We start from the raw sequence: 22,552 nt of genomic DNA on the forward strand, positions 1-22,552 counted from the left end.
GGGCCTGGCATGGGTTTTTAAAAACCTCAAAGCCCACCCTCAAAGACATACTTCCTCCAACAAGCATTCAAGCATATGTTTTTATGGGGGCCATTCTTATCCAAACCACCACAGCATGGCAAAGGTGCCTTCTGCATCCCCATTGGGACTTTGGTTAGGGAAGTGTTCTAAGATGCCTGGTTGGGGAGTTTAGGTTGGATGGTTAGAACAGGAACTTACTGTGTCCAGTATGTACTTCTGATTTGTTTGAAATATCCTGTTTAATCCTCAAAACAAGTCAAATAAGCGAACACATTTGTTTGCTAGGCCTGTCATAACAGCATCCCACAAACCAGGTGGGTTACAACGGTGATGCTCAAATACTGTGTAGTTCTAGAGACTGGAAGCCTGAGCTTAAGGTGTCATCAGAGATGGTGTCTTCTAGAGCATGGGAGAGAAAGCCCACCCATGCCTCTTCCCTAATTTCTGTGGTTTATTGATAGTCTTTGGTGTTGTTTTGCCTTCCTGTAGTCTTCACTTCTTCCTACATGTGTCTTTCTCTAAATCTCCTTATTTAATAAGAGATCTATTCATAGTAGATTAAGGACCCCCGATTCATTACAACAATGGCCTCATCTTCACCGGTTAGATTCTTAACAAGCCCTATTCCCAAATAAGGTCACATGAGGACTCTAATGCCTGGTTTTGGAAGAACATACTTCCACTTATTGAGTGGTAGGGAAATAGACCTAGAAAGGTTATGTTGACTAGTTGACCTAGCCGACTGAGACCAAACACCTGACAAAACGCATCTGAAGGAAAGAAGGTATTTTGGCAAAGGGTTTTAGGTTCAAGCCCATCATGGCTGGAAAACATGGTGATGGAAGGATGAGGCGGCTGGCCACATTGTGTCTGAAGTCAGGAAGCCGAGAGATGAATTTTGCCACACCTACTCACTTTCTCCATTTTATTCAGCCACAGACCCCAGCCTGTTGGATGGTACTTCCCACTTTAAGGGTTGGACTTTTCACCACAGTTAAGCCTCTCTGGAAATGCCCTCACAGACAGACCCAGAAGCATGTCCTCTGAGTCATTCTAAGTCCTACCAAGTTAAGAATGACCATAGCAATGTGTTAACTTAGTGGTTGTGATGTGGAAAGTAGTAGAATTTCTTCAAATCCAGAAGAATGCCATAAAGCTGTATACTCAAGAGACAACAGGATGAACTCTGGAGTCTGTTACTTGTCTACGCAGGACCTCAGAGTTGTCACGGCCCTCTGTGTCTGGCGGTTAGTGGTCCACGCCTCGTGAGGCTCTGAAAATCAAAGAGCACAGGACAATGGCAGAGGAAGGGAATATGTGATCAAAATCAATACACGTCCTCTCTCTTGTCTTAACTGCACAAGATGAAACTCTAATCCATAATCAGATTTCTACATTTGGACCTATTTTAGTTAATTCAATTTCTGTTGTTAGCTCATTGAAAATATTATTCCCTTGGGAATTGGGGTAAGAAGGTGAGTGGCCAGAAACAGAGGAGATCTAGGGCAACAGAGAGCCCTGCTGCCTGCCTATTGCTGTTTTTCAAGGGAACACTATTGGCTTTGGGGACAGGACAGTTCCTCCTGCCACTGTCCTGCCCATTGCAGAAAGCTTCCCGCCCTGAGAGGCAGGACACCATGTACCATAAATTGTCCTTAGTCCTTGCACAACCCCAAGTGCCCAGAGCATTTCCAAGCTCTCTCTGACAGGCAGTTCCCGCAATGGTTGAAGTAACTGGTGATCCTGGCAGAACTCAGACTGTCCCCTACCTTTGGGGAACCCCCATAGGCACTGGTTCATAGATAGGCTCTCTACAGTGTTGCTGGCCCATCCTCGATGATTCTTGATCCCTGGGTTAACTGGATGACTTGCAAAGTCCTACTACCAAGATTGCCCTCAGGGACCAACTGGCATGATTCCAAAGTTCCAGAAGGGACAGACTCTCAACTTAAAAGGTAACACTGGAAGTCTTCAAAAACACACAGTAAACAAGGCTCCAGAAATAAACACTTGGGGTCAACAACAGCTCCTCAGCCGACACCTCCATTTGCATCTTCTGATTCTAGGAAAGCCCCAAGAGGTTGTAGTATCACACACAGACAGAATCTGTTGGGTAGCTCTAGGTGGTGCTCTAACTATCCGCGGCCATGTGAAAGTGGAGCTTTAACTCCTCCCTTTGGGAGGGTCTGCCGGTTTTCTGGGTTTTTTTGTTTGTTTGGTTGGTTGGTTGGTTGGCTTTTTGATCTTTTTTGTTTGTTTGTTTATTTTAACTACATCATCTTTGTCTTTTTTTTTTTTTTTCTGCCTTACTGATAAAAGTCCTAAGTATCAAGCTGAGTAAATACTATGCAATGGATGTTGTCACAGACTGGTTATCTGCTCACTAAATGGTAGGTTTAATGGAACTGGTAACGACCAAGGTTAGAACGAAGGTTAGAACTCTAAAGTTCCCCACAAAAACAAGAGGTTTACAAGAAAAAGCAAAAACCGCAACTATTGCTGCCTGAAACAAAAGCTCGTGTCCTCCAAAGGCAGGCTTTGGGGCAGCACAAGGCTTGCTTTACTTTCAGATAAATCGCCATTGAAGCAAAAGCAAGATATGAGAAATGTGAGACCCCCTCTCTCAACACTCCCATTGTGTCACAATTCATAAGCAGGAAAGCTAAGAGCCCACCGTCCTCTTTAGAAATATGGAAGTTGGAGCTTTGAAACAGAACTCATCCTTCTCGGCCTGAGTGATAATCTACTCGGATCCAACCGGATCTGCACCCCCCCTTCCATTCCGCTTTTCTTCTCCGCGGTGAGAATTACCTCACCTGGAACTCACTCCGCAAAAGGTTTCTGAAGCCTTTTCCTATGAATGAAGCTGCTTTCTTCAGCGGCAGATGCGGAAGCTGCCCGCCCCAACGCTTGGGCAATCCACAGGGGGGGTGGGGGAGGATTGCCTCCCAAGCAGTGTGGCCACTCAGAGCTGCAGTGGCTGCTGCTGGCGTGTCCAAGGTTTGGAGTGCCTCTAGCTCCCTGTCCTCCCACAATGCAGTTCCTTGACCCTGAGGAGCTTCTGGTGGATGAAGAGGATGACGTTTTTGGTGAAGGTAAACATTTCTCCGGCAGGAGCCAGGTTGCTCTGCTTTGATTTGACAGTGTGGGAAACTCTGGAGTGCTTTGAAAACGGTGACGGTGAAGTAGTCTGGGTGACATGCTCATGACAGGCACAAGGCAGGGAAGGGGCGTTGTCCAAAGGTTTTAGTTTTAAAGGACTGCACTAAATATTTATCTATTTTATTTGCATTGGTGTTTTGCCTGCAAGAATGTCTGTGTGAAGAGTGTTAGATCCCCTAGAACTGGAGTTACAGACAGTTGTGAGGTGCCATATGGGTGGTGGAGATTGAACCCAGGTCCTCTGGAAGAACAGCCTTAACTGTTCTTAACTGTTCTTAACTGCTGGGTCATCTCTCCAGTCCTTAGGATTACAACTAAATAAGGATTTGCCTTAGGCCAGAAAATAGAACAAAGTTTTTACTTTGTCCCTCATCTGTGTTCTCATGTGTGACATCCAAAGGGAGGCTGGTCATAGTGTGTTGTGCATGCCAGGCTGGGATAGGAATTGAATGAATGGGGCAGGAGGGCTTCTGCCCTCCCCCCTCCCCTCTCCCTCCTTCTCTTTGGTTATCCCTCTCTCTCTTCCTTTTGTGGCACTTATTTGTTACCCAGCTCTCTCTCCTCTTTTCGTTTTGGGGGGCTGCTGAATCCTGTGAGCTCCTGACCCCACTGGCATCGCTTGGCTTTTCTAGCTCACCCCACAGCTCTGCCGTGACCTGTGGAGTCAGGCTTGGGGTTTTAGATGGGCAGGTGGTTCCCTGCAGATATCTCGTTCTAATGCCCCAATGAGAGGGGCCACAGGCAAAAACCTTTCCAGAATTTGGAGTTGTCTAAATGGCTGGGAATTGGGATGGAAGGACCTCAGAAATCTGATTCTTTTCCAGAAACTACCTTATCTTGTAAATTTTTAAAAACATTCCTCAAGTAGTGTCCTTTGAGAAGGAGTGGGGTGTGCACCCTGCCTGTGAAGCATTACAGGTTCATCCAAGTAAAACTAAAGTGTGTGTAAGGAGAAGCCCTGTGCTCCAGCTGTCTGGGGTGTGCTTGCTATTTACACTTATTTTGTGTTAGTCGCAGAATCCAAATTCAGAGTTTATGAGTCCGGCATAGTGACACATACTTGTAATCCCAACACTGGGAGGTAGAGGCAGAAGGATCAGGAGTCAAAGGCATCTTCAGCTACATAGAGCATTTGAGGCCAGCCTGGGCTACATTGTCTCAAAAGAGAATTTAAGCAATATAGTATAATAAGAATGTGGGCCAGGCATGTTGGTGCACACATCTCATCCCAGCATATGGGAGGCAGAGGTGAGAGGATGAGGCGGATGAGATGTTCAAGTCCAGCATGGGCTACATAGTGCAACCTTGTTAGAAAAAAAAAGAGACAAAAATAAAATCACGTCATGGTGTGGGTTTTTATCACAGCTTCCGTTGGTGGGAGGGATACCTGCTCGGCTTTGCTGTTGGTGACCAAGGTCCCCATCTGCTGCCTCGCTTGACTGACAGGCATTGAGAGCTGTAGGTGCTTACAAGTGTGGCCTTGGGCTCTGTTCTTCGCCTTTCCCTTCTCTTCTTGGTGGTTACCTACTTAAACACCAGGTTAACAGTTACAACCAGGAATAATAATCCTGTAGTTTTGCAGCCACTGCCCGCTCCAGGGATGGCATTCTAAAATGCCCAGTCCGCATTTTCCTATCCAGAGGGGTTTTTCTCTTTTTGTAGCCAGCTGTGGTGATGAAGAGCACCCTCTGCAGGCGAGTGCACAGCCCTTACGTCGTCACGCATGGCCCCCGACCTGGAAGTTTGGTTAGCAAGACCTTCCTGGAGCAGAGCTGCAAGAACCTGCAGCTCTTTGTCCCGTGCACTCATGGCTGTTGAGGTCATTTAAAATGTTCCAGTTAGTGTTTTACCTGGATGGCCTTTTGCCTGCATATGTGACTGTACACCACAGGTCTGATGTCTGTGCAAGCCAGAAGAGGGGTAGGAGTCCCCTGGAACTGGAGTTCCAGTTGTAAGATGTGTTGGAGATGTGTAAGATGTGTAAGATGTGTAAGACAGTTGTAAGATGTGATGGAGCACTGGGAATCAAATCCAAGTCTTCTAGAAGAGCAGCCAGTGCTCTTAACCATTGATGCCCTCGACATCATTATTTTAACATCATTGACTGGGTGTCATGTCAGGTTTAGACTTGATTCTCGTTCTGCCTTGCACCACCTGTGCAACGCAACTTCTGTCTCCTCGACGGCCACATGAGGCTGTAGCATCTACATGGTCACACAAATCAGCTTTCTCTTGGTGTCATAACTATTTGTCTTGTTCTTCAGTGGGTCATGTTTAACTTACTCCACAGAGACTAGAGAAAACCCTTCGAGAACACCAGTCAGTATGTGTTCATTGATTTTTAGAGTCATGGTTCACGGCTAGTTCATGCGGAAACTGGCCCAGGTTGTGTCTCACTGTAGAGAATGCTGTGCAGGCACTGCCTGGGTTTTGTCCATTCATCTGATTTGTAACCTCACAGATTGTTTAACCGCTTTGTTTTCTAGTTTGCTCACTTGGGAAGTTGAGCACAGACCTCCTAGAACTGTGTGCAGATTAAATCCTATTACAGAGATGTACTGAGACCAGTACTCAGTGAGCAAACATATACTTTCTACTGTGTTTACAAGTACATACTCATTCATGTGATGGAATGGGGATTTGGTTGTCCCCTGTTGTATATAGTGTGGGAACATGGGCAGGTCATTTATCCTCTTTGAGTCTCACTCTATATCAAAAACACAAGTTATAATTCTCTGCGACCTCAGTTTTATTTCTGCTAATAAAGTATTTTAGCTAGGATTCAAAATAATGGCTTTCATTTTCACACACACACATGTGTGTGTGTGTGTATATATATATATATATATATATAATTTTACACATGTATACATGCATATATGTATGTATAATTTTACTCTGCTCATATTTCCCCTTCTCTCTTCTTCATCCCCTACTTGGGTTGTCTTGTCTGAGACCTCATGTCGAAAAGCCTCAGATTTCCACCTAACCTCTCAGTCCTGGCACTTTCACCTGAAATGAATGACCAGTCCAGGTCTCCCTGGGCTTTGTTTTTCCTAACCTACCCTAGAAAGAAGAGCACTCCCCACACAGTGAGTCCAGCACACAGAAGGGAACCACTCAGGATGCTTGTTGTCAGGGCAACAGCTGCCTCAGGTTTTGTTGTTGCTGTTGTTTTGGGTTTGTTTTTTTCTTTTCTTTTCTTTTTTAAAGGAAACATTGTCCCCTAGAGAAATACAGGTCTACAGGTTTTGTGCAGATGCAGAAAGATCTGGAAAGGAAAAAAAGCAAGTAGGTTTTTTTTTTTTTTACAAGGTGTTTGTTCACCGACTCTCTGAGACCCTGTTTGTTCTCTGTGGTTAGAGAAAATGTTAAGGTTCACAGAACTAAGAAGCAGTGTGTGCCACCCTGTTGTTTTTCTACAAGAAGCAGACGAGAGAGAAAGACTATTCACCCACACATAACACCCAACATTTTTCCACAACTCTATTTCTCTCTGTCTCTATCTTCCCCCTCTCTCCCTCCCTCCTCACCCCTCCCTCTCTCCCTCCCTCCTCACCCCCCCCCACAATCTTAAGTTGCTTTCTAGACAACCACAGCAATATTGTGTCATTAGAAGGTAGTAACTACAGATGTGATCTTTCTTGGGAAAGTGGGTATTTGATTATTAAGGTATTGAAAAGCCAGTAGTTGGCACTAGCGGCTGCTTTCTTTCTATTGTTTCCTGCTTATCAAATTAAAGGGCACCTATTCATGTTATTGCCAGGCGGTCTTGACAGCCGGCTGGCGAACCTTGGTGGACACCCCTGTATGGATTGTCTTGGTAATGATAACTGTAATAACTATGACTTTGGCAACTATTGCTGAAGAAGGCCCTGCTCAGCTGGGGCGAAGAGAACCGCAATCAATTATGTGTGGGAAGAATCAGTTCTCAGGTGGTGGTCAGCCAGCCTGTTAGCCTGAAAATTACACCTTTAGCAGCCGTCGCCTCCTTTTTTAGAAGCTCCAGCCTTGGCTGCTTCCGTTTTCAGAACTGCTCGGTGGCTGCAAGCCAGTGCGCTTATTAGAACAGTAAAATGCCACGAGTTCACAGTGTGCGTGCAAAGCGTTGCGCGAGCTCTCCTGTTCACACAGCTCCTAAGAACCCACTTTAAGGCCACACCCAGCTGCAGGAGCTTCAGCAGTCCCTTCTGTTCCCGGAGCTGGTAGAGTACATGGCAGCTGGCTGCACCTCTTCTGTCCCGGAGGAACTTGCTTCAGTCTCCTCAAAGAAGGCCTCTAGGTGGAGATGCACTGGCTGCTATAGCACTTAAAGGGCCAGCAGATGACTGCAACAAATACACTCACTTTTGAACAAAAGTCTCACCTTACCCCACGAAAGTCAGTCTGGATGTTTTCCCTTCCAACAGGAACATCCCCTCAGAGCAAGGGCATCTCCAAACGTATCAACAAAAGAATTACAGTTAGGATGCTGGCCTGAGTCTGGCCTCATTATGTAGACTAGTTTTAAAACTAAGATGAACGGGTAAAAACTACATGGTGTGTTGTAATCTAGTATATTTTGAGATTATATTGTGAAATGCATTTTCCCCTGCTAAAATTAAAACATGACAGGAGGGAGAAGAAAAGAAGGAAGGAAGAAAGGAAAGAAGGAAGGAAGGAAGGAAGGAAGGAAGGAAGGAAGGAAGGAAGGAAGGAAGGGAGGGAGGAAGGGAGAGAGGAAGGATGGATGGGAGGAAGGAAGGAAGGGAGAGAGTTTAAACTAAGGTTATATATAAAAGCAATAAATGCAGGAAGCTCAGACTGGTTGGGTTAGAAACTCACAGATAAAAGCAAAGGAAGTAGATCATAAACATAAGAAAGTGTTGGGGTGTTCTATGATTATTCTATATTTCAGATCGTATAAAATATACAACAACTGTTATTTAACTGTATTTAATCTTTCTCAAAAATATCTGGGGCTCTCAAGTGGACCCCCACGTAATTGGAAAGCCAGCAGGAAGAGGCTGTCCTGGTTTGACAGAGTGAGAAGAATTGGTTACTCTCTGCTTTTACCGTTTGCCAAGACTGTTTGGATCCGTTTCCAGCCTGGATTCCTGGATAAACAGTTTGGATGGAAATCATTTGCCTTGGTCTCTCTCAGGGCCGGGAGCAGACACAGACCTCCCCACAGTGATTCATGCCCGTGCGACCTCGGCCTTGGATTACTGTACATTCTCTTCCCACAGATGTCTAGGAAGCTTTCTTCGGCTGGTGCCAACAAGATGGTGTCATTTCGGGGGCACAAACCAAAATAGCACATTGAACTAAAGCTATGCAGGCAGGCTCAGCCACCGGTCCACCCCTCTGATTTATGGCCTCCAGTGACCTCACACTAACCTATTTAGATCCGCCTCAGCTAAAAGGGGGCTTCATAGTACCGGTCGGGCATGCCAAATGGTTTATTTTAATATTTTGTGGCAGCCAGGAAAGTTGGACATTTTAGGAAATCGGGAATATATAATTGGGCCGAGCTTGTCTTGAAAACTAAACCCCTGTGCATACCCAGACAAAGATAACAAAGGAGGGAGAAGAAAGGAAGAAAGGGAGGAAGGGAGGGAGGGAAGGAGGTAGGAAGGAAGGAGGGAGGGAGGGAGGAAGGGAGGGAGGGAGGAAGGAAGGAAGGAAAAGGGAGAAATATGTAGCTATTATGACCAAAATGTTGAAATATGTGAGCCTAGCCCTCCCTCCTCTTTGAAAAAAACCACTTACTTAAGTCCACATATTTATTAAATAGTGTGATTTCTTGAGTTAACTATGCCTAGTATGTTTAAAAGCTTAAAGCACAAAGCCGCCTTTTAAGAAAACATTGCTATTCTGAGTGTCTGACTTCATGCGCTCCTCAGTAAATGGCTTCCAGAAGAAGCACCTTTTGCAGACCCAGAGCTGCAGAAAGTACCTTGCGTGCAGAGAGTCTAATGCCACTGCTGCTCATGCAAAGGCAATGCCTGTGCTGCTCTTAGATTGTGGACTGTTTAGCACTCAGGCTTACGACTCAGGTAAGACAGCAGTAAGCTGCTCCGTGTACGGATGATGAGGATACTGATGCCAGTGGTAATGACAATGTTTTGATAACTGTGGTGGTGATGTGATGTGATGAGAATGACAAATGGTATCACTGGTGGAAGAGCGGTGGCTATGGTGAAGGTGGCTTTTGTGATCTTGATGGTAGTGATGGTGATGGGGGCTGTTGTGATCATGATGTTGTGATGGTTCTGAAGTCATGACATTGATGCTGGTGAAGGGGGTGGTAATGATGTCGGTGGTGGTTACAGTTCTAGGCAAGTTGAAAGCCGTAGTGGTGGTTTTAGTGGCAATCGTGGGGATAGTAATTAATGGTGGTCGTGGTAGTCATGGTAGTAATGGTGATGGTGTGGTAGCGGTAATGACCATGGTGGTCATGGTAATGGTGATAGTGGTGATGGTGAGAATGATGGTGGTGGTACTCATGGGAGTGGTATTCATGGTGATGATATCAGTAACCATGATGATGGCAGTATTGGTGGTGGAGGTGTTGATGCCAGTGGTGGTTGTGGTGGTGGTGGTGGTGGTAATGATTATGGTGGTAGTGGTATTAATGATGGTGATGGTCATGGTTGTGATGATTTTCTATCCAAAGAAACTGCCAAGGTTAAAGGAAAGGATGTATGAGATAACTACAAACCATTAAAGGCTTCCTACCTGGAAGTTGCTCATTATCTCTGACAGTCTCAGCTCTCCCAGCCTACCAGGTCTGTTCAGTTCCCCTCTTCCACTGCTGGCCTTTATCACACACCAGCAAGAGCTGCCTTAATGAAGGACGAGGGCTGGTTTGAGCAGACCTGTTGGGACTGCTCCCTTCAGAAGTTTCCTGGGAATATACAGCGCCCTCTGTCTCAAAGCTGCAAGCCCTGCTGCTCTCCGGTCTCCACCTCCTGGTTAAGGAAGGGGTGGGAATAGCCCAGTGCTCTACACAGACTAAGTTTCTGTGACTTCCTCTCTATTTTCTATTGCATTCACTGATCTGGTCTCCCTTTGAAAATGCTTTTTTTATCAAAAAGCCATGCACACCATGACAGCACTACTGTGGAGAGGCCCTTACTTCCTTCAGAAATGCCAACATTGAGGAATTCCATCTTCAACAGTGTTTTAAACAGTATTCCCACCTATTTCCCTGCTAAATATTTACTTGGGGTAAACAGATAAACATCACAGTGACTGCCTCTCCCATCACCATTCAACACAGTGCTTTTTCAAAAGTAATTTGAGAAAGGCTAAGCTTTCTGTGTTGGTTAAAACATCTCTGATATAAAGTTAATGCACATGGATAACATATATGTATATACACATGTCTATATAAATGTTGCAGACTTTTAGAACAGCCACTAAGATTGTCAACGAAGCCGCTAGAACAGTGGTTCTCAACCTTCCTAATGATGTGACTCTTTAATACAGTTCTACATGTTGTGGTGACCCCAACCAGAAAATTATTTTCATTGCTACCTCATACTTATAATTTTGTTACTGCTATGAATAGTAATGCAAATACCTGTGTTTTCCAATGATCCTAGGTGACCCCTGTAAAAGGTTATTCGACCCACGGATTGAGAACCACTGCTCTACAATGTTCCCGTTCAGTTTTGTTTTTACTTCCAGTAACTTCCAAAAGTTTTCAATATTAGGAGAGCCCCCAGAGGAAACCTTGACAATCTGTGTTCATGTACTTATGTGTAAATATGTTCAGGATGACAAACATTGGCTTGTTAAGTGATACTGCTACAAGAGGCAATAGAGCAGGTGGATCGAAGCGAGTACCCACCCTCTAGATGAGAACTAACTGACAAAGACTTTTTAAAGCATCACCCACAATTTCTGATCAGGACACATACCTGGTCAGCAGCATTGGAAATGGCACCCGCTGCAGCAAGATAGACCCAAATCAGATCAATGCAGTTCTCCCGTCTACTGCAGAGCCAGCTGATGGCGGGCTGTGAGCTTCATCATCTTTGGGTGAAAAGGCCGTGTGAATTGCGGTGTAGCAGACAGAGGTGGGGGGCGGCTCTAGTGCTCACCATGCAAGCACCACAGCCTGAGGGCTGATCCCCAGAACCCATGCAAAATACCCAGGTGCAGTGATGCGTGCTTAGAATCCCAGCACTGGGGAGGCAGAGGCAAGGTGGGGGAGGGCAGGAGTCCTTAAGACTCACTGGTCAGCCAACATTGACAAATTGGTAAATTCTGGGTTGAGTGAGAGACTCTATCAAAAAAAAAAAAAAAGCTGCAGGAAGACACGCACTGACCTCTGGCCTCTGTATATCTTCACACCCACGCAAGTACTTGTACATGCTCGCACACACGCAGAAAGAAAACCTGTGAGTCTTCCTAACATTGCTGATGTGCACGGGAAGACAGGACTATCTGCTTCAGACTCCTTGGGAGTTTCAGAGCTACCCACAATAAATCGGTGGCTTTCTGCAGTGCTCATGGTCTGGGCAGGGGTTGACCAGGTCCTTTCTTTCAGGCCAAAGGCAGCCTACTGCCTGCTTCTGCACAGCCTGCTAGAAGGGAATGGCTTTCACCGGTTAGCATCTGAGGCTGATGTGATGATCAAAGTCACCCACCTCAAGCCCAAGCTAGCAAAATGCTATCCCAAAGAATTCTACCCTTGTCTTAGGAGAACGTCGTGACTAGAAAAAAGAAATTCTCAATTACTATTGCATTTTGAATTTGTCAGTAATAACTAACAAGAATTGCTATTTTTTATCCTGTGTCTTCTGTGTTTTCTCACTTTTAACCTCTCCACCCACAAAGGCTAAAATATTTACTAACTTCCTCTATAGAGAAAAAGCCTGCTGGTCCCTGGTCTGTGTAGATCATCAACTATCAAATCACTTTTTATACTTACTTTTATTTATGTGTGTGTGCTTGGATGACTATATGTGCACTGTGTGTGCAGGTGACCTCGGAGATTAGAAGGTGCTGGATTTTCGGGAACTGGAATTACAGATGGTTGTAAGCTACCCAAAATGGGTTCTGAGAGCCGAACCCAGGTCCTCTGCAAGGGCAGCAGACCCTCTTAACTGTTGAGGGGGTCCCTCCAACCCGTTCCAAGTCATTTGCCTCTTTTGGTCACTGAGAGTTTTTTAAGCACCTCTTTCTGTAGCTCCAGTTTCACATCTGTGTCTTCTCTCTATGAAATTCCCTTGTGAGTGGGATTTATCCCATGGGATTAATTAGATATTCTTTTAGAGGGAATGTGTGCAATCACACTGTGTTGCTTTTTAATACTACTTGAAAAGATGCTTTTTTAAAAAAAAAAAAAAAAGTGCTTCAGTAAGACTGTCCCGGGTCAGGGAGGGGAGAGCAGCCAATATCATGAAAGAGAAGGAACCCAGGAGGAGCAGTGCTCTGTTTTCCCAGCAATAAAGTCGTTGTAAGACGATAGCACAAATGAAAGGTTCTGAGCTTTTACTGGTTATTCCTCGGCAGAGAATTCTCTCTTCCCTCGGCCCTGGTCTCGCAGGTCCCTGGGACCTACTTGTAATGAATGGCTGCACGCAGGCTCAGCTCCAAGCTGTCTTCTTCTACACTTTCCCACACTGAGATGCCCCAGTTTGCCAAGGAGCAGTGGTGCTGGATCTTAAGCAATATCTTCCCAACAGACTAGACTGAAGCCACAGCATCTTTCTGTTAGAGGATTACACGAGTTTGCCCTGTCTTTCTCCTCACCCAGTGCTGGTTCCCCCCTCCCACAGTCCCCCGTCTGGGAGGCAGATGCGTGTCTGTTTGCTCACATGCATGTTAATTTGAGAACGAGGAAGCCTTTGCAAAATAGACATGACAAGAGAAAGCTGAAAGCACTCACACACACACATGCACACACATACAGTAGAAGCTACGGGCTTCCTGTTGCTAAGCACTGGAAGAAGCAGGAATGTCTGGTTCTATTAAACATCTTTGGGCAGTTCTCATAGGCTACAGGGGAAGAAAACCTCTCTACTAAAAAGACAGGAAACTCTCTCTTGTGCTCTGTTGGTGAGAATCCAAATCAACAGGAGTGTAAAGTGGCACCCCAGCTGTAAAGGGCAGAATAACAGCTCTTGAAAGCCTTAGAAACAGAGTTGCCATATGATCTAGCTACCCGGCTTCTGGATACACAGCCAGAAGCATTGAAGGCAAGGTCTTAAGATGTTTGTGCGTTTGCACTCATAACAGTGTTATTCACAATGCCCCAAAGGAGCAAGCAGCTCAAGAATTCATTGAGAGAGAACGAAGATACAAGGTATAGTGTGTGCAGACATTGGAATTAGTCTCTCTTCAAAGGGAATGAAGCCCGGATACAGGTCCCAAAGCACATAAATCTTACAAACATCATATTATTTAGAGTAAGTCAATCTCTACAAAGGTAAACACTGTATGATTCCACTTATATGATAAATTTACAGTCATCAAATCTAATGAAACAATAAGCCAATAGTTCACAGGCCTGGCGGAGGAGATAAAATGCGAATTATTTTTAAAGGTCATGCAGCTTTGGTTTTGCAAAGCACAAGAGCTCTGGAGATTGGTTGCAGGGCATTGAAAACAAAGCATACTGAACTATGCATTGAAATTGTTAATTTTTAAATTTAAATTATATGTATGGATATGTGTACCTGAGTGCATGTGTCGGAGGAGGCTAGCAAAGGTGTCGGTTCCCCTGGAGTTGGAGTTGCAGGGAGTTGTAAGCTCCCCAGCAAGTCCTTTGGTACCCCAACTGTAGTCTTCTGAAAGAACAGCAAGTGCTCTCCACTGCTGAGCTGAGATGCTAATGTTACGTTATTCACCACAATTACTTAGATATGCATATATAGACATATATGTTTATACATATCAATATTTTAAAAAATTAGATCTAAATGTATCCACCATCAAATAACAGATTCCTGGAAGTCTCTTCTGCTTTTCTCTTGAACCCCATAACTCTAACATAAGAGAACCAAATTTCCAGAAAAGACACTTGATTCTAGGGAGCTGGCACCGATCAAAGTAAACTCTACCCAACACCATTTAAGAACGACCGGGTTCTTCCTAGTGATACTAGAGTGTTTAGGGTCAAAATCTTGTGTTTGGTAGCCCCACCAAACAAGTCTTGGCCTCTTGTCCCTGATATACTAATTATAGAGACAAGTAAGGGCAAAGATCAGCAAAAGGATATTTATTCGACGTAGCCACATTGGGAGGAGAAGCAAAGAGGTGGAGCGACCCTCAAGTCCGTCTTCAGGGGCACAGGCATGAAGTTTGGGGTTAAATAGAAGGTAAGACATATGTGCTATTTAGCAGTCCTGGTCAAGATATGGTCTTTCCCATCACTAACCTATCTTGTCTCAAATCCTGTCTGTTTTGCAAGTTTAGTAAGTTGATAGAACTGTGTAGACTCCTTTCCTGGGAGAAGAGTTTCTCCTGTAGCTGACATCAAACTTTCAGCCTTTCCTTTCCCCCAGCATGGGATTCCTGGGATCCATCTGTTCAACAGCCCAGTGGCCGAAGGGAGGGACACAAGGGTGTCTCTTTAGAACAACTTTGCTCTTGCCAGGACTATTACCCAAGCAGCATGTGCAGGCTTTAGATAATGGGATTCTTTCTATGAATTTCTGCCTAATTGGGAATGGTTCTTAGGAACTCTGCATAAACGTTTTGTGATTAGCCCTCAGTGAGGTTCCTGAGAGGAAGGACACCCTTGGCAGCTGTGCTCTCCTGAAGAACTTATAAACTTCAGGACATAACATCTTTTTTCACCATTAAAAGACTGTCTATTGGAAGTCTGCCATGTGCTGGGCTCGGTTCTATTCTGGCTCCTGAAATACAGCAGTGACTATAATAAGGTCCCAGGCCTGGTGAAGTCACACAGTGTTATAGAGGAGGGACACAGACAGGAAAAGATGCAGAAGTGCCCTGTGTGGGGGGAAGAGAAGTGTTGTTGACAAATGAGGTGCAGGGCAGGAAGGCTCAAGCATGGTGGCCCAGGAGGGATTTGCTGACAAGTGCCAGAGGCCTGAAGAAAGTCAAAGTCTGGCCCTGTGGATGTCTAAAATGAAGAATGTTCCAGGAATAGCAAAGAGACCATTGTGTCTGCAGCACAGTGGGAACAAGGCAGAGAGGGGCAGATGAGATCCAAGAACTTGGGGCTTGGGGAACTCCACCACTTGCAGAGCCCTGTAGGATGCTGTGAAGACTCGAGTGTTTACTTTGCATAAGATGGGTACCACTGACCCATGATCAGCTGCATGGTGTGATCTGATTTACCTCCTGGAAGGCACATTCTGACTGTTCCTTTGACAGTAAGGAGGAGGAACTCAGCATGTAGCTCAAGTGGTAGAGCTTTTTCTTAGCATGCAGGAAGCCCTGTGTTTGATAAACTTGGCATGGTGGCACATGTCTGTAATTCCACCAATCAGGTGATGGATGCAGAAGGATCAGAAGTTCAGGGTCATCCTTGGCTACATAGTGATTTGAGACGTGGGACACACAGACTCTGTCAAAAAAAAAAAAGGTGTAAGATGCAAAGGTAAGCAACCAGTTGGGACACCATTGGAGTAGTCCAGATGTCAACTGATGGAAATTCTACCAGACTCTACAGCAATTGATCCAGGGGCTGTACAGTGAAGGAATAGACAAGAAAAAGTCTGAGTTTGGCTTGAGTCTCATCTTGAAGGATAGTGTTGCTCTCTGTTCCTCGAGATGATGGTAGTTGCTGGAGGAGCTAATGTGGGCTGGGAGAGCCAGCATGGACTAAGGAGCACCTTCCTTCTCCTGGGAATCAGGAGTCAGATGCAGACAGTCAAGCTTATAGAAATTGTGAATTGCTTCACCAAGTCCTCTATGTATTCAAAATAATGGAGGATCAAGAAGTGCCTGTTGAAATATTGACTGGAAAGCAGCATAAATAAACATAAAAATCATCCATAGTTATATCTCTAGTCTGTAGGAATTGAGGCTATAAAAATCTCTATAGATGGTTCCAGAAGAGTAGGAGTTCGACAATGCAATACAAACTGCTAGAAACTCTCCAGAGAGGGTCAGGGAAAGGTGAGGGAGAAAGGACTAGAGTAGCCCGTGCAGGTCCGTGGAGGGGAACACGGGCAGGTGAGAGCTTTGAGCCTCCGGGAGCTATATGTCAGACACATGCCAACTGTAGAACTGTGTGCACAAACTAGGTACACACACTTTCAGCCTTTGGCGCTCTCCATACCTGGTTCTAATGCTTGCCCTTCTTCCCCTTTGGGTCCGAGGCTGTACATCACAGACTCTCAGCTGGAAGAGACCTACAGGGGTTATTGGTTTATTCCTCCTCAAAGAAGGAAGCGGAACATCCCTGAGCTGCCCTGTTTCTCTTCCCCAAGGAGATGCAGCCCTATCCCTCCGCCACATTTTCATTTATTAGTCAAGAACCAGCGACCAGCTTACTCACTCTTCTGTCAGCTCAAAACCCACATGCTCTGTCCAATTGCTTCCCTTTAGTCTAATCTTTCTGTGGGACAGTCCTTGGCAGAGCACTGGCGATCCAACTCAGGACCCCGAAGAGGATGCTAGGCAAGCACTTTGTCACTGAGCTACATCCCTCTCCCTCTTCGCAGCCTCAAAAATAAATAAATAAATAAATAAAAGAACATTTTACCATATCAAGAACCCTCCCAAATGCTAAAATAGACAGTCCAGTATTTTTCCATTCCTAAGCACTTGAGTTGAATAATATATCTCCTGCTGGACAAGAAGCCAGTCCATTCTGGTTCAGGAAGAGGCCCATATGCCTAAGAATCAGATCTGAACCCCCAGGACACAAGGCTTTCTGCTGTGTGAGTTGAATTCCTCTGTAAATTCGGCACCCAAGGCTGAGAGGTGAACTATTTAGAAACTGCTCAGGGGTGACCCTGATTCTGGCTTAGCATCGTCTGTGTGCGCGGAGCAGACGCGAGCAGGTGTTCACATTTACCTCTCTCAAGTAGCCTCTCTCGAAGCTCTTTGGTCCATGAAAGAAGAGGCTGGACTAGAGCCATCCACCCCCCCATCACCCCCACCCCCACCCCCGTTTCAACCGTGCCAGAAGACAGCTGTGTGGGCCTCTCCCTGCTGCCTGAAGAAAACAGCTGGGATTCAGCGAGAGATACTTGGCTGTGGGATTGCTGGCAGAAGCCACTTTCTTTGGAGATTTCGCTTAAACCAATGTGCCTGCATGTATTGCCGTGGCTGTGAAATTTTTAGCCCCAACAGCTCTAGCATGAATGACCTATTTTGAATGTGCCAGCCACTGCACTTCAGCTGTGTGAATAATTTATAAGCTGTAAGACCGCTGTCATCGTTCTGATATCACAGCACTCTCCTTTGCCTGGCTAATTACGGAGGGCAGCGATGCTCTGTCCTGCGGTTACAGCTCCTTGAGAAGCCACCAGGGACGTGTGTGTGAGCAGTGAAGGGAAGAGGGGGGCTGGACCAGGGCCTCCTCACCCCCACTGCTACCAAAGAAGGCTCTGAGGGGGTTAGATTTCCTCTCGAACCTCTGCAAACTGAAACCCTGCAGAGCCCTTGGGATGAATCTGATAGCCAGCATCCTGATTTTACACCAAATGGGTGTTAGCTGGGAGACGTGTGGGCTGTGAAAGGGACTTGGGAAGGAAAGAGATGTTAGATCCTGGAGCCAGTTAGGATGGCTAATGGCTCCAAGCCTCCAGGACAAGAGCATACAGCTGGGTTCAGAGCTAAGGGCTGGAAAAGAGAAGCCAGCCGTTAGCTACAGCTTCACTTGTCAGGGACAATGGAGGCAGAGATAGTCTCAGTGGGAGCTTCCCACCGGACACCCCTGTGTTCTAAGCCATCTTGAGGCGCTCCTCGCCCTCTCCAGCTGTACGTGAGTCATAACAACTCAACCTCCATGAGACCAAATGGAAATCACACTGCTGAATTAGATCCATGAAGCCGTTGAAGATGAACCGCCAGTGGTGGGGTTCTCAGCACGGGGCTCCCGTCTTTATCATTCCTCCAAAACACCACCTCTGAAGTTAAAAGGCTCAAGTTCCTGAGTCAGAAAGGACCTGGCCTTTGGGGAGACCTCGGCGAAGCTGGGGGAGGGGAAAGGAGGCAGGAACTAAATAAGATTACGAGGAACAGCCCTGACCTGAAATGGAAGGGAAAAGAAAAGTCCGCCTACAGAAAGGGACCACCTGAGTAAGAAATGTTTAAAATATAAGTGATTAGAGAAGAGGCTGTAAAGAGCTGTCTTTTAAAAGTTACAAATATATCCACTTTTTTATTGTTGATCTCAGATACAAACTGCTCAGAGAAGGTCATTCAGCAATCATTTTGGTCCTTAATCTCTTGGAGCCAGCGGTACACGGAGAGGCTGGAAGGACTGGATTAACTGGTTATTCCTCCTACTACTACGCCAATTAACCCGAGAATTGGGGCGGGGGTGGGGGGCTTTTTATCGCTTTAGACTAAATGCGTGGCTGACAGGCAAAGTCCCCTCTGTTTCTACTTTAGCTTTCCGTCTTTTCTATGCAGACTTCACGTTGTCCTCCGCAGTCTCTTTCAGCTGACACCAGGCATTGTGCTCAGCCCCGCTCTGAGCTCCGCCAGCCTAGACTGTTCTGTGCTAGTGTTGCCCACGCCCGCTTGTTTGCAGTGGCTGTGGACGAAAGTATCTCATCAGCCATTTAGGCTTGAAGGACTCGGGCTCTCCGGGGAGACGGGATTGGCCGCCGCAGCACACACCTGACTCTGCCTCCCCAGCACTGGGATTACAAGTGTGCACCACCACACCGAACTTCTTTTACGTGGGTTCTTGGGACTGAACTCGGTCCCCGGTGCTTTTGGAACGAGTGCTAGCCATGGAGGCAGCCCAGTAGGTAATTCTTAATGAGTATCCACGAGGAAAGCTGGAACTTGGAGTAATTGGGAGTTTGGTTTTCAAAGAGATGAAGAATCACAGAGGAGGGTGCACTTGTAGAGGAACCAGTGACAGCCTTGCAGAACAACTGCTGGGCCAGAGGAGGGAGAGAGACCAAAGGAACAAAGGAAAGTAGACAGGGGCTGCTCTCTGCAGGGGTGGGGTCATCCTTTATAAAGGGACACAGCCAGCCCAGGGTAACCTTATGAGGAAAAGTCTGGAATTCATATCTTGAAGAAGAGTCTGGATTCCACATCCTATAGAAGAGTCTGGAATTTCTGTTTTGAAGGCAGCAGCTTGTGCAGTCCCCACAATGAGCCCCCAAAGAGAGGAGAGAGTGAGAGATGAGAAAAAACAGGAAGTGAGAACCTGGACAAACATCAGCCTGGAACTGATTACATTCAGCTGGGAGCACTAAATACACCACCTTGGAGGCCCTTAGAGATTTTTAATTTTACTGTGCTTTTTAGGAAGGGACTTATTATGAAGTAAAAGTTCATTTTAAATCTTAAAAACAGAAGTGCCTGCATACATCCGCAGCATTCTGCTTGCAGATACCAAGGGTTTCCAACTACTCTACCTGCACTTTGAAAGATTTCATATCCATTTTGCTGTGCCCCAATCCTTTTCAATTAAATGTATAGTCTTCCCTTTGTATCTCTCGGTACAAACTGAAAAGATTTGTAAATTTAACATTCTACCCGAATCTCTTTCATTCTCCATTGCTGGTTCTTAAAATGAAATCTGAGGAGCCTTGAGGTATATCAAAGTCCTTTCAAGGAATTCTCCAAGAGCCTCAATGTGTGTGTGTGTGTGTGTGTGTGTGTGTGTGTGTACACAAGTATGTGTAAGTGCTTTCTCTGGAGTATGCATGTGTGAAGGCCAAAGGTTATCAACACTCTTCCTCTGTTGTTCTCATTTTTTTAAGGCAGGCTCTATCACTGAACCTGGAGCTCGGTGCTTTAGTAGACTAGCTGGGCAGTGGGCCCCACAGTTCCCCCATCTCCATCTCCGAAGCGTTGGAGTTCCAGATGTGTGCTGCCACATCTGGTCTTACACATTGTGCTGGGATCCAAATTCAGTTCCTAATGCCTGCATAGCTGGTGCTTTTCTCACCGAGCCACCTCCATAACCCATTTATGTGTTTGTTTTTTGAGATAGCCCTGGCTAGCCGGAAACTCAGTACATAGTCCATCCTGGCCTCAAACTTATGAAAATGCCCTGGCCTTACCCTCCTGGATGTGGAGTGTGCCCCACGCTCGGCTTCAGTGCTTTTAAAAAGCATAAAACGAGCTAATGATCTTGGAACCATTATGTTGTATTCTTTTTTTAATATTAAAATGTTGTCTTAGAAAGTAGAGAAGGATGGAATATTGGTCTAGATTGTATTACTGCAGAAAAGACCTTATTTTGTAACAATCACATATCAGAAACACAAGGTAAAGTTTCTGAATAGGAAAATTTTGTACTTGAAGCACATTTTCTTCCCCGTCAGCTTTGAATATCCAGCTGTCCGTCTCTACCTTCTGGTCCTTCAGTGCAGAAGCGAGCCCTGTACATAGTCGTAGACTTCAGGTAACTTGCCTGAACTCACAGGCCTGACTTCAGTATCTCTGAGCTACTCATTTCTGGGGCATACTAAAATGTCAGCAGGGTCAACCAAGAAAGTTCCCATTGCAAAAGCAGATACGTGTAACAATGGGAAGGAAATGCCTGTGATGTCTGCTCCCTTGAGAACCTTATCAGAGGCACCAGGCATGAATGAAGGATAGGAGGTCTGGCTCCCTGCAGTTCCGTAAGTGGTGAGCACTTCACTGTCTGCTCGGGTGCCAATAAATGCAGGCCTGGGAGGCTTGGGGGTCGGGGGAGGCAGAAGCCAGCAGGCAACTGCATGCTCACCTTCCTCACAGAGCCAATTACTGTCCTTTCTCTAGACACATTAATATGGAGTTTATTATACTGTATGTGTCACAAAGCATAGCTCCCAACACACAGCTTATTAATGGTGAGAAGTGCGCTAATCCACTATTCCAGAAGGCAGGGATATGCATGGGTCTGTGTTCAGGGACCAGAGGACCTATAAAAGAAGACCAGTGTCTTGATGGAAGCACTGCTGGAAAGGGGCTTTGTAGGCCGGGGGCAAATTTGAAAGATAAATCTCAGTAGGAGGAGGAAAAGTGATAGAATTTCTGGACAGTGGAGGAGGAAAAGCTAAGAATTTCTGGACAGTGGATTTGGTCTGAGCAAATAGCAGTAGACAAAGGGCAGTATGATGACCCGGCTGGGCTGTCCCTTCACAGGACACATGGGACACCAAGGCTAAGATGTGCCCAGTCCCTCTTCAGCTGCACTGAGACAGAACCAAAGTCTCTCATCTTCAAGCCCAGGATCTAGAGACTGTCCTCGACATGTGAAGGTGACAGCTGCCAAGGCTCCTGAAACCCCACTCTGGAGCTGAGCGGGCTGGAGGCCTGGGGAGGTGTTATCAGACATCTGCTCCTAAAGTGCAGTCTGAAGGGCATGCCAGAGCCATCGTGGGTCATGTGGCTGTTAAAATGGCACAGGGGAGGAGGCAGTCAGAAAAATCTTCCTTCACTGTTGATTTTGGTTATGTTGTGGGATTTCGATGTTATTTGTTTGTTTGTTTATTTATTTATTATTTATTTATTTTTGCTGGGGGATTGAGATGGGAGTCTCCGTATAGCTCACCAAGTGTATAGGCTAAGCTGGCTTTGAACACACAGTAATCACCCTTCCTCGGCCTCTCAAGTGCTGGGATTCAGGTGTGTGTCACCAGGTTCCCAGCTCATGGAGTTTGCACTTTAAACTCCTTCCCAGAGTAAAGCATATGTAGTTCATAAGTTAGGAAATAAAAATGAGGAAGAAGGGGGAAAATTGGTCAGGATGGCAAATAAAGAAATGAGCAAAAGTTACTGTGTGATAAAGGAATTCAAGAATCTCAGAACCAAAGTAAGGCATGGTGGCCCAGGAGGATCTCTGAGTTCAAGGCGAGACTGATCTACCAGTCGAGTTCCAGGACAGCCAGGGAAACCCTCTCTCCAAAAAACAAAGCCAGTCTCAGAAGCAGACCTGGGGATGTGGCTTGCCTGGCATTCATGAAACCCTGTGTTCAGGCCCAGCACTGCATGATCCCTGTAATTCTAGCACGCAGGAGGACCAGAGGTCAGAAGTTCAAGGTCATATTTGGGTATCTAGGAAGCTTGAGTTCAACTTTGACTACTTAAGTGAGAATCTGTCTCAGTTAAAAAAAAAAAAAAAAAAAAAAAAAAACCAGCAGCATTTCAAGCTATGGTATGGCCATGCGCTGGGACAGCTGAATGAACTTCTAAAGGGAAGTCACCTGGTTAGAGAAAGGACTTCCAAATGAGGTCATGAACCCTGTTCTTCTTATGTGCATGAGGCATCCTA

The 22,552-nt window shown here is 45.8% G+C and overlaps 1 protein-coding gene and 1 long non-coding RNA gene across 4 annotated transcripts in view; one reads left to right on the forward strand and one right to left on the reverse strand.

Annotated features, from left to right (window-relative positions):
* Positions 1-932: 932 nt before the first annotated feature.
* Positions 933-11,402, reverse strand: LOC125396327 (uncharacterized). Its single transcript, XR_015005099.2, has 2 exons — positions 11,091-11,402; positions 933-1,294 (listed from the first exon to the last, which is right to left on the reverse strand). It is a non-coding gene; the product is annotated as an uncharacterized LOC125396327 (long non-coding RNA).
* Positions 2,953-22,552, forward strand: part of Ripor2 (RHO family interacting cell polarization regulator 2) — a 111,165-nt gene continuing 91,565 nt past the window's right edge. The window contains exon 1 of one of the 3 annotated variants that reach the window (XM_048428168.3): positions 2,953-3,116. In XM_048428168.3, coding sequence (XP_048284125.3) covers positions 3,056-3,116 — 61 coding nt within the window. In that variant the 5' untranslated portion in view covers positions 2,953-3,055. The remainder of the gene's footprint in view (positions 3,117-22,552) is intronic. The other 2 variants (XM_085699315.2, XM_048428164.3) reach the window with 2 other exon arrangements.

This window comes from Myodes glareolus, chromosome 14 (genome assembly GCF_982192425.1).
Source record: "Myodes glareolus chromosome 14, mMyoGla1.1, whole genome shotgun sequence".
NCBI classification, from domain to species: Eukaryota; Metazoa; Chordata; class Mammalia; order Rodentia; family Cricetidae; genus Myodes; species Myodes glareolus.